This window comes from Antechinus flavipes, chromosome 6 (assembly GCF_016432865.1).
Source record: "Antechinus flavipes isolate AdamAnt ecotype Samford, QLD, Australia chromosome 6, AdamAnt_v2, whole genome shotgun sequence".
Classification (NCBI taxonomy): domain Eukaryota; kingdom Metazoa; phylum Chordata; class Mammalia; order Dasyuromorphia; family Dasyuridae; genus Antechinus; species Antechinus flavipes.
The window spans coordinates 187,150,974-187,164,464 of NC_067403.1; the positions used below are offsets into that span (position 1 = coordinate 187,150,974).

Sequence of the window (13,491 nt, forward strand, 5' to 3'; positions counted from 1 at the left end):
GGGCCTTGGTCTCAGCAGGATAAACACCAGGAGAATGGACAAGAATAGAGTCCAACGTCTTTATTTTCTCTTACATAGTCTGTGTCTGTCATAGTCTGACCCAGTCTCCTCTGGCAGTCTGGCAGTCTCAACCAGACTCTCCCTGAATCTGACTTTGTCCCCAGTTTAAATATTCTGTTAAAATTACATCATTATAGCATACTGAATATGTGTGAACTAGAGAACCATTATCTCATCAATTCCACTGAGTTAACACCTCATTTCAAATATACTTCTCCAGAGTTCTGGCTCTCTAGGAAGAGAATAAAGTATGAGGAGACTGGAAGGATAGAAGGACACCAGTTTTAAAGGCTTTAAATGTCAGGGACATTTTATATTTGATCCTGGAGGTAACAGGAAGATATTTAAGAATCTTTGACCCTAAAACAAAATTGCCAAGGTATATACCACAAAGAACATGAGAAGGAATGTGAAAATATATTTTTAGCAGCACTTTTTGTTGCATGTAAGAACTAGAAATAAAGGAGTACTTATCAACTGTGGAATGGCTAAATAAATTATAGTACATATATACAATAGCTATTATGCCACAAGTGATGAAACAGATTGATTCAGAGAAAACTGAGATTGTTTATATGAACTGATGCAGAATGAAGTGAGCAGAACCAGGGAGACTGTATATATGTTCAATAGCCCAAATCTTGTAAAAGAAAGCCACATTAAAAATCTTACGAACTCTGGCCAATGCAATGACCACAACCCCAGAAGAGTCATTCTGAAGCATGGTGGAAAGATGAGGGACTCAGTTCAAAATTAGACATTCATTTCCAGACATAATCATAATTGAAATCAATTTTGCTTGATTTTATTTTGGTTACAAGGGTGGGAACAGGAATGTGAAAGGCTAGGAATAATGATGAAAAAAAGGAGAGGAGTCAGTTAAACATTTTAAAACTTTCAGAAGAGACAAGAAAGATCAGATGGGTATACAATAATGGCAATGTTGGTACTATCACATGAAAGTTGAATGCATATTAAAAGAAATAAACTGTCAGTAGACGTTATAATTCCTGATAGAATTTCTTTATTCTAGCCCTCTTTGTATTAGCTAGCATTCATATGCTGATGATTTTCTAGTCCTCAATAATTTTTTAAAAAAAATTTATAGGCAAAAGAACAAATTATAAAAACATTAGATAATCTTATAGAAAGTGACAATAGTGAAATGACACATTTAAGCTTTTGAGATGTAGCCAAAATAGTCCTAAAGGGAAATGTAATATTTCTAATCATTTTTATCAATAAAAGAAAGAACAAACAGATCAATTAATTGGATTGTAGTGGAAATACACACATATATGATATACACATAAGTGATATAGTAAGCATCAAATAAAAAAATCTAATGAATCACAAAGTGAGAAATTCTGCAAAGAAAAAAATAAATAAAAGAAGTGAAAATAAAAAATAGAAAATAGAATTTATTAAAAATTAAAAGATTTTTTTCAACAAATATTAAAATACAATGGAAGAAATCATTAGCTAATTTGATATTTTTTAAAAGTAAATTCTCCAATTTAGAACAAAAAAGGAGAATTCACAGCTGATGAAGAGGAAATAAAGGGAACGTGAAATAGATAAATAGACCTAAGGTAACTAAATATCAAATCAGGAATTTAAAGAACCCCATTCAGTTCTCTAGCTTTGATTCTGTGAACTCTGTTGTTTCTTTATCCACCTTGAAGCATTACAGAAATCTGCGTTTTTACTTTTATGATCCCTTGTTTTAGTCCTACCTAAGGGCCTGCAATTTTATTTCATTCTCTTCAGCATCTCTGAATGCAAATTGCAGGGGAGAAAAGGGGAGGAATTCAATTATATCCTGAAGTCATGATCATCAGAAGATAGCTAAATGAAAGACTCTTGGGCCAAATGCAAACTTTAATCTTTCAAAAAAGTCATTTCATAAGCCCAGAATGGGGGAGATGTGATTTCACAGCATTGGGGGAGAGGGGAAGGATAAAGGTGTTTTATGACCCATAAGCTCACTTTGATTCGGCAGCAAGAGCAGCATCCCCAAAAGCTAATGGGATTTTGATCTGCTTTAGGAAGGGCATAAGTTCCCCCTGGATAAAGAAAGTAATGGTTTCTTTTCCTGGGCCTTGGGCAGATGACTTCTGGAGAACAAAATTTCATTTTTGGATTCTAATTTAGGAAAGATACTGATAAGCTAGTGTCTACTAAGTCTTATGAAGAGCCTGGAATCCATATACATATATATATACACAAAATCACAAAAGTGATAATATGGATATATATATATATATATATATATATATATATATATATATATCCATATTATCACTTTTGTGATTTTGTAAGCATTAAACCCATTCTTCTAAATAGTTTTTTGTTCAAAATCAATTTTTGTTCTGCTTTTCTATGGTATTCCAGCTACTCCTGATCTAATATCCTGTCTCTTAGTTGCTAGGTGACTTTAGGCATGTCTCTTCTGCTCTCTGAGCCAGTTTCCTCATCTTCAAAAAACAAAAAATGGCATCCTCCTGCCACCTTCCTCACAAGGATGTTGTCAGGAGGATGCTTTGCAAACCACCCAGTTCTGTAGTCAGTGGCTCACTATTATTATGTGTGATTCCAAAGGCAGCAATAGAGAGGAGGATGAAAGTGGTCAAAGATGAGGCATTTCCATGGCAACTCCACAACATACATCTTAAAGCCTTTGAGTAGTCAGATACTGGAAACTGCTTGGGTTACATGTGCCCACTTAGGTAACGCTCAGGGAAGAGACATTTCAGTCACATATTAACTGATGCACTTTCCTAATTAAGACCCTCTCTCATTCCCCACTACATCTATTGCAAGTTCTGTCTTCCTTCTCAAGTGCCTCACCAGACACTTTTAGCAAAGTACCTCACCTTGTATTTTCCTGAGAAAAGAGAAGCCATGAGTTCCCTTTTCTCTACTTCTCTTCATTTTATATCCCCATAGCTTTATCTTTAGCCATCATCAATTTCATTGATGAAATGAGAATATCCAAGCAGATGATTATAAGATTCTTTAGCCAACCCTAGTCTCTTTCTGTAGTTCCAGTCCTGCATCTCCAAAATTGGGCATTTTGAATTGGATGTCCTGTAGAATTCTCAAATTCAATATGTCTAAAATTCAACTCATCATTTGCTCCCAAAAACATCCCCCTATCTTTGTCAAGGGCACCACCATCCTTTCAGTCATCCAGCTTGACAATGTAGGATTTATCTTTGATTCATCACTCCCTCACTCCACATCTCAGTCTGTTTCTTGCTGATCCTACCTCTGCAATTTTCTTAAGGAATCTATTCTCTTCTCTCTACTCAAATAATTATGACCCTAATTCAAGCCCTCACTGTTTTTTGTCTGGATTATTATGGATGGGCAAGTAGGTGGCACAGTGGCCTGCAGTCAAGAATAGCTGAGTTCAAATTCAGCTTCAGATGCTTATTACCTATGTGATGGTGGGCAAGTCACTTAACTGTTTGTCTCAGTTTCCTTGTCTGTAAAAGAAGCTAGAGAAGGAAATGACAAACCATTCCAGAATCTTTGCCAAGAATACCCCAAATGGGGTGATAAAGAGTCAAAGATAACTGAAATGACTAAACAACAAATTGTACAAGGATCCTAATTTGTCTGCCAGCCTGAAATCTCTTTCCTCTTCTTTCCCCTTCTTTTCTCTTTTCTTCTACCCTCCCCCTTTCACTCCTTTCTCAAATACTTCTTTTCTCTTTTATCTTCCCTTCCCTTCTCTTCTCTTTCCTCCTTCCCTCTTTCTATCCCTCCTTCTCTCCCTCCATCCTTCCCTCCCTCTCATCTCCTCTCCCCTCCTCTCTCTCTTTCTGTCTCTGTCTCCCTGTCTGTGTGTGTGTGTGTCTGCTTTTCTGTCTTTGTATCTCTCTGTGTATATTTCTGTCTCTCTCTGCCTCTCTCTGTCCCTGTCTCTCTCTGCCTCCCTCTTCCTCCCTACCTTTATCTCCCTCCCTCCTTCCTTTCTTCTTCTTCTTCCTCCTCCTTCTCCTTCTCCTCCTCCTTCTCCTCCTCCTCCTTCTACTCCTTCTTCTTCTTCTTCTTCTTCTTCTACTTCTTCTTCTTCTTCTTCTTCTTCTACTTCTTCTTCTTCTTCTTTTTTCTTCTTCTTTTTTCTTCTTCTTCTTCTTCTTTTTTCTTCTTCTTCTTCTTCTTCTTCTTCTTCTTCTTCTTCTTCTTCTGCTTCTGCTTCTGCTTCTGCTTCTGCTTCTGCTTCTGCTTCTTTTTTCTTCTCTCTCTCTCCTCCTTCCCTCTTTCCCTCCCTCTCTCTCTGTTCCTCTCTCTGACTCTTTTTCTCTCTCTCTCTCTCTCCTCTTTCTTCTCTCTGCTATCCTCCACAAAGATGCCAAAGTGATATTCGTAAAGCAAAGATCGATGTCACACCTCTACTTAATAAACTGAAGTTTTCTATTACTTTTAGGATGAAATAGAAATTATTCAACTTGGCATTTAAAGTCCTTCACAATCTGGCTTCATAGTACAAAATAGATGCTTAACAAATACTGATTGAGTACGTCTATCTTTTTTCTATACCACTTTCCTCCACACAGTCTTTGGTCCAGCAAAATTAGATTTCTACTCATAGGATCAGTGTATTACAGATTTGGAGCTAGAACGAAATTTAGGTACTATCAAGTCCAACCCCTAATAACAAATAAACTGAAGACCAGAGTTTAAGTGACTTATCCAAAATTACACAGAGAATAAATGTTTGAGGCAGAATTTCAATGCATGTCTTTGTGACTACATGTCCAATGTCCTATCCACCTTATCAACTAGTTTTCCATATAAAAGATTTGCTTCTATTATAGATATAACCTCTTTTTTAATCCCCTCATTTAATTGGATGGTAATTTTCTTTTTTTTTTAAATTTTATTTTATTTAATAATAACTTTGTATTGACAGAATCCATGCCAGGATAGTTTTTTTTTTACAACATTATCCCTTGCACTCGTTTATGTTTTGTTTTTTCCCCTCCCTCCCTCCACCCCCCCCCAAGATGGCAAGCAGTCCTATATATGTTAAATATGTTGCAGTATATCCTAGATACAATACATATTTGCAGAGCCGAACAGTTCTCCCGCTGCACAGGGAGAATTGGATTCAGAAGGTAAAAATAACTCGGGAAGAAAATCAAAAATGCAAATAGTTTACATTCATTTCCCAGTGTTCCTTCTTTGGGTGTAGCTGTTTCTGTCCATCATTTATCCATTGAAACTCAGTTAAGTCTCTTTGTCATAGAAATCCACTTCCATCAGAATACATCCTCATACAATATCATTGTCGAAGTGTATAATGATCTCCTGGTTCTGCTCATCTCACTTAGCATCAGTCCATGTAGGTCTCTCCAAGCCTCTCTGTATTCATCCTGCTGGTCATTCCTTACAGAGCAATAATATTCCATAACATTCATATACCACAATTTACCCAGCCATTCTCCAATTGATGGGCATCCATTCATTTTCCAGTTTCTAGCCACTACAAACAGGGCTGCTACAAACATTTTGGCACATACAGGTCCATTTCCCTTTTTTAGTATCTCTTTGGGGTATAAGCCCAATAGAAACACTGCTGGATCAAAGGGTATGCACAGTTTGATAACTTTTTGGGCATAATTCCAGATTGCTCTCCAGAATGGCTGGATTCGTTCACAACTCCACCAACAATGCATCAGTGTCCCCATTTTCCCGCATCCCCTCCAACATTCATCATTATTTTTTCCTGTCATCTTAGCCAATCTGACAGGTGTGTAGTGATATCTCAGAGTTGTCTTAATTTGCATTTTTCTGATCAATAGTGATTTGGAACACTCATGTGAGTGGTAATAGTTTCAATTTCTTCATCTGAAAACTGTCTGTTCATATCCTTTGACCATTTATCAATTGGAGAATGGCTTGATTTTTTATAAATTTGAGTCAGTTCTCTATATATTTTGGAAATGAGGCCTTTATCAGAACCTTTAATTGTAAAGATGTTTTCCCAGTTTGTTGCTTCCCTACTAATCTTGTTTGCATTTGTTCTGTTTGTACAAAGGCTTTTTAATTTGATATAATCAAAACTTTCTATTTTGTGATCAGTAATGGTCTCTAGTTCATCTTTGGTCACAAATTTCTTTCTCCTCCACAAGTCTGAGAGATAAACTATCCTATGTTCCTCTAATTTATTTATAATCTCGTTCTTTATGCCTAGGTCATGGACCCATTTTGATCTTATCTTGGTATGTGGTGTTAAGTGTGGGTCCTTGCCTATTTTCTGCCATACTAATTTCCAGTTATCCCAGCAGTTTTTATCAAATAATGAAATCTTATCCCAAAATTTAGAATCTTTGGGTTTGTCAAACACTAGATTGCTATAGTTGACTATTCTGTCTTGTGAACCTAACCTTTTCCACTGATCAACTAATCTATTTCTTAGCCAATACCAAATGGTTTTGGTGAAGATGGTAATTTTCTTTATCTGATTTTTCTATAAGCACATAGCTATATCCTTGATGGAGACTAGAAAATGCCCCAGGTCTTCTGATCCTGTATACTTCCCCTTGGAATTCTCTATCTATGTGAAATATAGCCTATTTTTCATTCAATAGATTTGTTCTTTCCTCTTAATCCTGTCCTGAATTATCTGAGCTCCATGCTTTCTTTCAACTATCATGCAATTATGTTGATGGATATTCATTCTGTAGTCATCTCTAAAAATGAAATATATTTCATTGCTTATAGGATGGGATGGGGAATCTGAGAGTCACCAAGGAAGGAATCCGACTTGAAGGTATATCTGAATTTCTACTTCCATTGTATGTGAAAGAAATCCATTCCCGAAAGGTATGTATGCGGTCAGAGCTATGCCTTTCCCTCACAGGTAGTTAGAATCATTTGCTAGCTTGGTGTTTATTTGTTTTTTAATAGCAAGGATGACTTTCCTTAGCTTTTCTAATATGTACAATCATTTTCTGATGGCATGGTACCTTGCATGTTATGGGTGATTTAAAAATGTGTGTTGCATTCAATTGTGTTGAATTGCCATTAGGTAAAAATATAGCACTGGAAAAACTTTGTATATTTCAACTGAACAAAATTCACTTTTTAGAGAAGCAATGAGTGGTGCTCCCTTCTTCTTGTATTGTAGGAATTAGATGTATCAATTAGTCAGTAAGTCAATAAATATTAAGGACCTACTTAAAGTTAACCAAGGACCACATTAAGCATGGGAATGTGTGATTGTGGGACATCAGAGCTAAGAATCACCAAAATAGAAGGGAATGTGAGCTCTAAGCTAATTCCAGGGACACAGCTTCTTCCAAGTGCTTTGCAATGAGCAAATTCTTCTACTTGGTTGATTATATCTTAAGCTTTAATAGGCATCCTTTTTCTACAAGAAACACTGGAAACATTCAATTTTTAAAAATGAATAATCAAGCAATAAATATTGATAAAGTATCTACTATGTGCCAGGTGCTACCTACATGCTGGAGAGACAAGTCAAAAAAATCCCTGCTAGCAGGAGCTATATTCTAAAAATCAATCAACAAAAAGATAAAAGTTTCTCTTGCCACACTTCTCTCACCCCCAACAAATCAGTTTTCAGGTGTGACCATACTAACAGAAACCCCTGCAGTGTCATGAATAATCTATTTCCACAGATGAGAAGTCACTCTATTCAAGGTTCTATTGGTTCATTGTGCTGTGATTCATAAATGAGATTGCCATCTTCTAGTATAGAGTCTATATTCTTCAGTTTACCTCCCAAGTACAGGAATGCAAAGACCAGGGAGAAAAAAAAGAGAATATCTGTTGCTATTCACTAAGGTGCTAGCACATTGTAATGGAAATTTCCTCACATGGAAAAAAAAAAAAAACTTTTAACACACACATGTGTCTGCATGATTTGAGATGTTATATGGACAGTGCCCAGAGTTGGAGAATGGTTTTGTTCAAATAAATGAGCCTGAGCTGAAAGTTGTACTGGTGTGATTTTAACAGAAAGTTCCGGGCTGAGTGCTCCATCCTCTACTGAGCTTGGTATGTCTATCAGAATACTTTCTGTGCCACAATCAGGGTTATTTCCACAACCTTTGAGTTATATGCTGAGCATCAGAAGCAGCATAGTATCCCACTCTAAGATACATGCAGAATACCCTGGTCTGTCGCTTCTACTTCATTGAATTGCAAGTTTCTATCAAAGTATAATCTAGTGCTTCCTCCAATACAAGGCCTTTCCTATTCCCCCAAAAGACCACTCTCTCCCTCGCAATACTGTATTGTGCACTCTTTGCACTTACCTTCTTGGTATGTATTGCAGTCCTCAGTGCTGGTCATGCATCTCGAGAAAATGGATTGCTGTTTTCACCAAAGTATACCCAGGGCCAAGCATAATGTTACATAATACGTGTGCTCAAAAGATACTTGCTGATTTATAATACGAAGTGCCATCAATTATTTCAATGAAATTAATGGTCAGTATGATTAACCCCATGTAATTCAATCCCATTGAGACTTTTCCCTCTGTGTTTAAATAGCAATTTTTCCCCTCAGTGAGCAAGCATGTTAATTTGTGAATCCTCCCTCCCCAACATATGTACTCCAAGGGATAACCCTAAACTTAAAATTGTTCCAATATCTTTTTGTTTGTATCATCAAAGCATGCTTCTTTAATTTTCTTTGTCCAGGTGAGTGAGTATAAAGAGCACTGAGCCCAGTTGGTTCACAAGCAACACTCTGTATTCATACAATTCAGTTCAATTCAGCAACTATTTTTAAGTCACTATTTGGTCACTAGTGATGCAGAGACATTAAGGCCTTATTCCTGATCCTAAAATATCAATCTCAATTCTTTTCTCTCAGGTCTCTATGGAATAGATTTCATTGTTTTTCTGTTATTCTGCTTTTTGTATTATATATTATGATTTTAAATTGTGCTTTCACTGTATAGTTCTATGTTCTGCAAGATTTCCTTCGAATTCTATTGTTTTCCCCTTAAACTACTTATATTTTTCTTCCTCCCCATTGTTCTCTTTGGTTTTCCTTCTCTAGTACTCTTCTTCCTTTTTTTGTTTTTTTTTTATACCATCTACAGTGAGTCTGACACTGTTATTTTCCTTTAGTCTTCACATACACACATACACACACACACACACACACACACACACACATACACACACATTCAATGTTTTTTCCATTTCCTCTTTTGATCTATTTGTATAATTATGCCCCCTTTCTTCATAAAGACTGAATACAATTTTCTATCCTTTCCCATCCTATTTTATTAGACAAGGAACAAACAACATTCTGTTTTGTTTCACATACTAGATATATATACAGATGACATGTGGTAACCCAATGGCTCCTTTAGTTTCCATCTCTACTCTTTTTAATCTATCTCTGCAAAACATACTGCTGAATGCAACTAAATGGAATGCCCCTGGCAGTGGACTTACTTTATTCTCCACTGGCCACAATTCCATTTTCCACATGTGTTCTCTTCCCCTAATCTCAATCCAGGATGATATTTCTATTGAAAGAGTCAATAAATCTTGATTCTCATTCAAGGTTCCATTTGGCAGATGTCACTTTTTACTCATGCTTGAGGCTAATAAAATTGACATTATTTACCTAATCACTACTTTTTCTACTTTGGGAATTTTTCTTCTTTCTACCTCTTTCCACTTGTTTTTTGAGCTCACAATATTTTAATGTCTTCATCCTCTACTTCTTAATCTGCCTATACCTTCATGCTCTGAAGAAGCTCCCCTTCCTCTTCTTTCTATTTGGGACTCTCTTAGTTCTTCCCAGCAAACATCTCTCACAGAATCATGAGGGAAGCTAATACAATCCTACTTTCCTGATGAGGCTGATGGGTAAGATTGTTTGAAGCCTATTTCCCAGTCAAGCAGTCAAATGAAGACAAGCAGAATCCTGTCCATAGCAACACTTGAAAGCTGTGCTGACAGAGGGAGCTAGGGAGAGATTATGAGTTATGTTGTCCCTTCAGTTATAAGAAAAGACAGGCAGGTTAATGTGACCCTCCAAGTGAGTTCTAGTAGAAAGAATTCACTGAGGTTGGTCCTGAGACACTGCAAAATCTTTTAAACAGAGTCTGATTAGTCCCCTTCTGTCTGTATGAAAATTATGTCAAATTTCTCTTCTCCATGAATAACAAAACAAAATGCAAAACAAATTTTAAAATCCTCATCCCTGCAAGCATCTTTACTGGGCTTGATGTTTCAGGCCCTATCCTCTTCCCCATATGCACACCCTCAAGTCTCAACCACAAGGAAATATCTTTTCTCATTTGAAAATCCACACCTAGATTATTAAGTAAGGAAACCATATAAGATCAGAGATGGCATTTACGAAGAAACCAGTCTTTTCTTGTTGACTTTTGTGTATTCTGAAATCTATATCTATATATCTATACACTTATAGATATATAGATATAGGTATAGATAACTGAGTATATTCAGTATATATGTCCTGGGCAAAAAAGCTGTACTTTGATTGAATGAACAAATGAATGAATGAATGGAAACTCACTTATTCAGTACTTTCTACGTGCCAAGCACTTTGATAGAAAAGATCAGTTTCCCTCTGAATTCATCAGTGGTCAGGGTTTTAGAGTGATTAACATTTATAATCTGTCACAGGTGATTTTAAACTAACAATCAAAAGTTCTAATATAAATATATTTCTCTTTTCCCAAAAAATAAAAGCTAATAGTAATTCTTTACCCAATATTTTCTATTTGAAGTCAAACATACTCAAGAGACTTTGTGTCTGTGTTATAACAGAAATGTCTTTCATGTACTGGAGATGTGGGAGCTATGCTATTTTGGGGGTTTTATATTTCCATGACTCCTTGAGTCCAGGCTGTGCATCGGTGGATGTGTAGATAAGAGGGCACTGGCATTAGACATGCAATCAGTGTGTGAGAAATTGTAGCCATGTGATTGATGAGGCTTGCCTATGAGTTATAAGGCAACTCTTCTCCTAATCACTCATCTCTTTCAAATCACTACATTCCCAAGGCTGTTCTCACAATAGTGTGTTGGTGAATGAGCTGCTGACTGTTGATTGCTCTAAGAAGATTTATTGGCTGGCACATTAAATGATACTAAAATTAACTTCAGCAAAAGGAAGATCTGTGTTTGATCTCTTTTACCTTTTGCACATGGACCACATTGGCACTCCAGCAGAGATCCAGGCAATTCTCTCTGTCTGGCACCTATTCATGACCCCATTTAAGTAGTTTTCCCCATCTATCCAAACTTATGATTGATTTAGAATTTCTCAAAGGCCAAACTTGCTTCTACCTTCCACATTGTTCCTTAAAATGCAGCTTATAGGAATGCAAATTATGTGTCCTGACCATCATCTATAATTGAATGAAGGATGATTTTGGTTTGGAGTTTTATTTTTTTGGGGGGGAGGGATGGTTGCTATTAAATCACCCAGATATATCTTTAAAATCCATCTAAATCCAGCTAAAGCATCTGTAACATACACATACATATTGTATGTAGGCCTCTTAGACCTAAAATTGCAAAAGAAAAAACAACAAAGAACCCTCCCTCTCTCAGGGTGCTTAGATTCTCCTTGGAGTGAGCATAAGAGAACATAAAAGAAAACAATAGAATGCACAAAAACAAGAGAATGCACAAAAAATAGAAAGCAAGGAATGCACAAAATAATTAATATGTAAAATACTTGTCTGTGAAGGAATATGGGAGGTATCCAGAACTTAGGGTATCAGGAAGGTCTATATGTAAGGCTTTATGTGCTTGGCACATAGTAAGTCATTAATAAATGTTTATTCCTTTCCTCCATAACTAATGGCACTTGATCTGAACTTTGAAAGGATCTAGCAGTCTAAAGAAGAGGAGATTAACAATTAGAACATATATACATGTGTGTGTGCGCATGTATGTATATATTAGAGCATATGTGTATATATGTATACACACACACACACACAGATAGTCTTAGGACATAGCATACAATTCTGATCATTAAGAAAAATCAATTTTGTACTCTGAGCAAAGAGTACATTCACAAAAATCTCCCAATAAAAAGCAGCTAGATTCCCATGATATGTGGCTACATGTTCACATACAGTGAAACCCACATGCTTGTGTTTTGTTTTATAGATCCTGTAGTCTATAATTCATCTTCATTTGTTTTGGGAGCTCCAAATAATGGGGTAGCTTCATTCCTTATCATGGCCCACTCCTCTGATTGTTGAAGTGATCCCATTCCATCTTGTCTCCTCCAACAGATTGTCCCTTCAGTCAGTCCCACTATCTCACTTTTTTTTAATCACTCCCTATATGTTGGCTCATTTTCTACTGTATACAAACATGCTCTTGAGTCCCCATCTTGCAAACACCCTCACTTAATCCTGCCATACTCACTATTATCCTGTATCTCTTCTGCCTTCTGTAGCTGAACTCCTCAAAAAATCTACAATCCTTATGTGCCATAGTACCTCCTTTCTTTTCTTTCTTTTCATTCTCTTAACTCTTTATACTCTTCATATGCTTGGGGTAGGCATTCCCCTAACTCATGAATAGATTTGGAGCTTCTGGATTAGTCCATCTGCCATGATGAAACTATTGTGGATTGCAGGTATGATTAGGGCACATGCTGTAGTTTCTTGGAGCTACAGGTGAGAGCTGGGTGACAAGTGGACACCAAAGGTGGATGAGCTGCCCTATAAAGGACTCAACAAGCCCTCACATTCAAGGGGCTAGTCCTCTCTGAATATGCAAGTGAAAGCTTCCCCCAGCAGAATGGGCAAATTAGAACAGTTTGTTCCAAAGCCCATGAAGTCAGTTGGAACAGGTATTATAGAGCACTTAGAGCTTGATAGACATCAAAGACTCCAAGTCATCTATTGCATCCCCAGCCATTGCTAGTTGTCTTAACTTTTATCTTACTACTGAAATAGAAAGAAGCTGACCACTTTGTACAACTCTGCCTCACTTAAAACCAATTCACACACAAATCAAGATGTCACCTGTGATGTCATTGGACTTCTTCAAAAATGAAGGATAAACAAGAATAACCCCTTGTAATCTGACTTCCAAACCTCTCTTATCATTCCCCCAAACCTCTCTCTCCAGACTTACTAATGGTTTCTTCATTGCCAAATCCAATGCTTCTTTCACAATCTTCATTATCCATATCTCTCTGTAATTTTTTTTGACATTGTTGATAATTCTCTTTTCCTTGATACTCTTTCCCTCTAGGTTTTCAGGACACCTTCTCTCCTGGTTTTCCTTCTACTCTATGACTATCTCCTTTGCCTTTTAACTGTAGGCATGCCTCAGGGTTCTGTCCTGAGCCCTCATCTCTTTTCCCTCTACAATACTTCACTTGGTGATCTCATCAACTCCCATTAATTTAACAACATTTCTATGC

The 13,491-nt window shown here is 36.7% G+C and overlaps 1 protein-coding gene across 4 annotated transcripts in view; it reads left to right on the forward strand.

Moving 5' to 3' along the window:
* SGCZ (sarcoglycan zeta) overlaps positions 1 to 13,491 on the forward strand; it is a 530,018-nt gene that overhangs the window by 471,235 nt on the left and 45,292 nt on the right. For 2 of the 4 annotated variants that reach the window (XM_051965384.1, XM_051965385.1), the window contains exon 4: positions 6,799 to 6,900. The exons of the other annotated variants lie outside the window; for them this stretch is intronic. In XM_051965384.1, the coding sequence (XP_051821344.1) occupies positions 6,799 to 6,900 (102 nt within the window). The remainder of the gene's footprint in view (positions 1 to 6,798; positions 6,901 to 13,491) is intronic. 4 annotated transcript variants of the gene reach the window in all.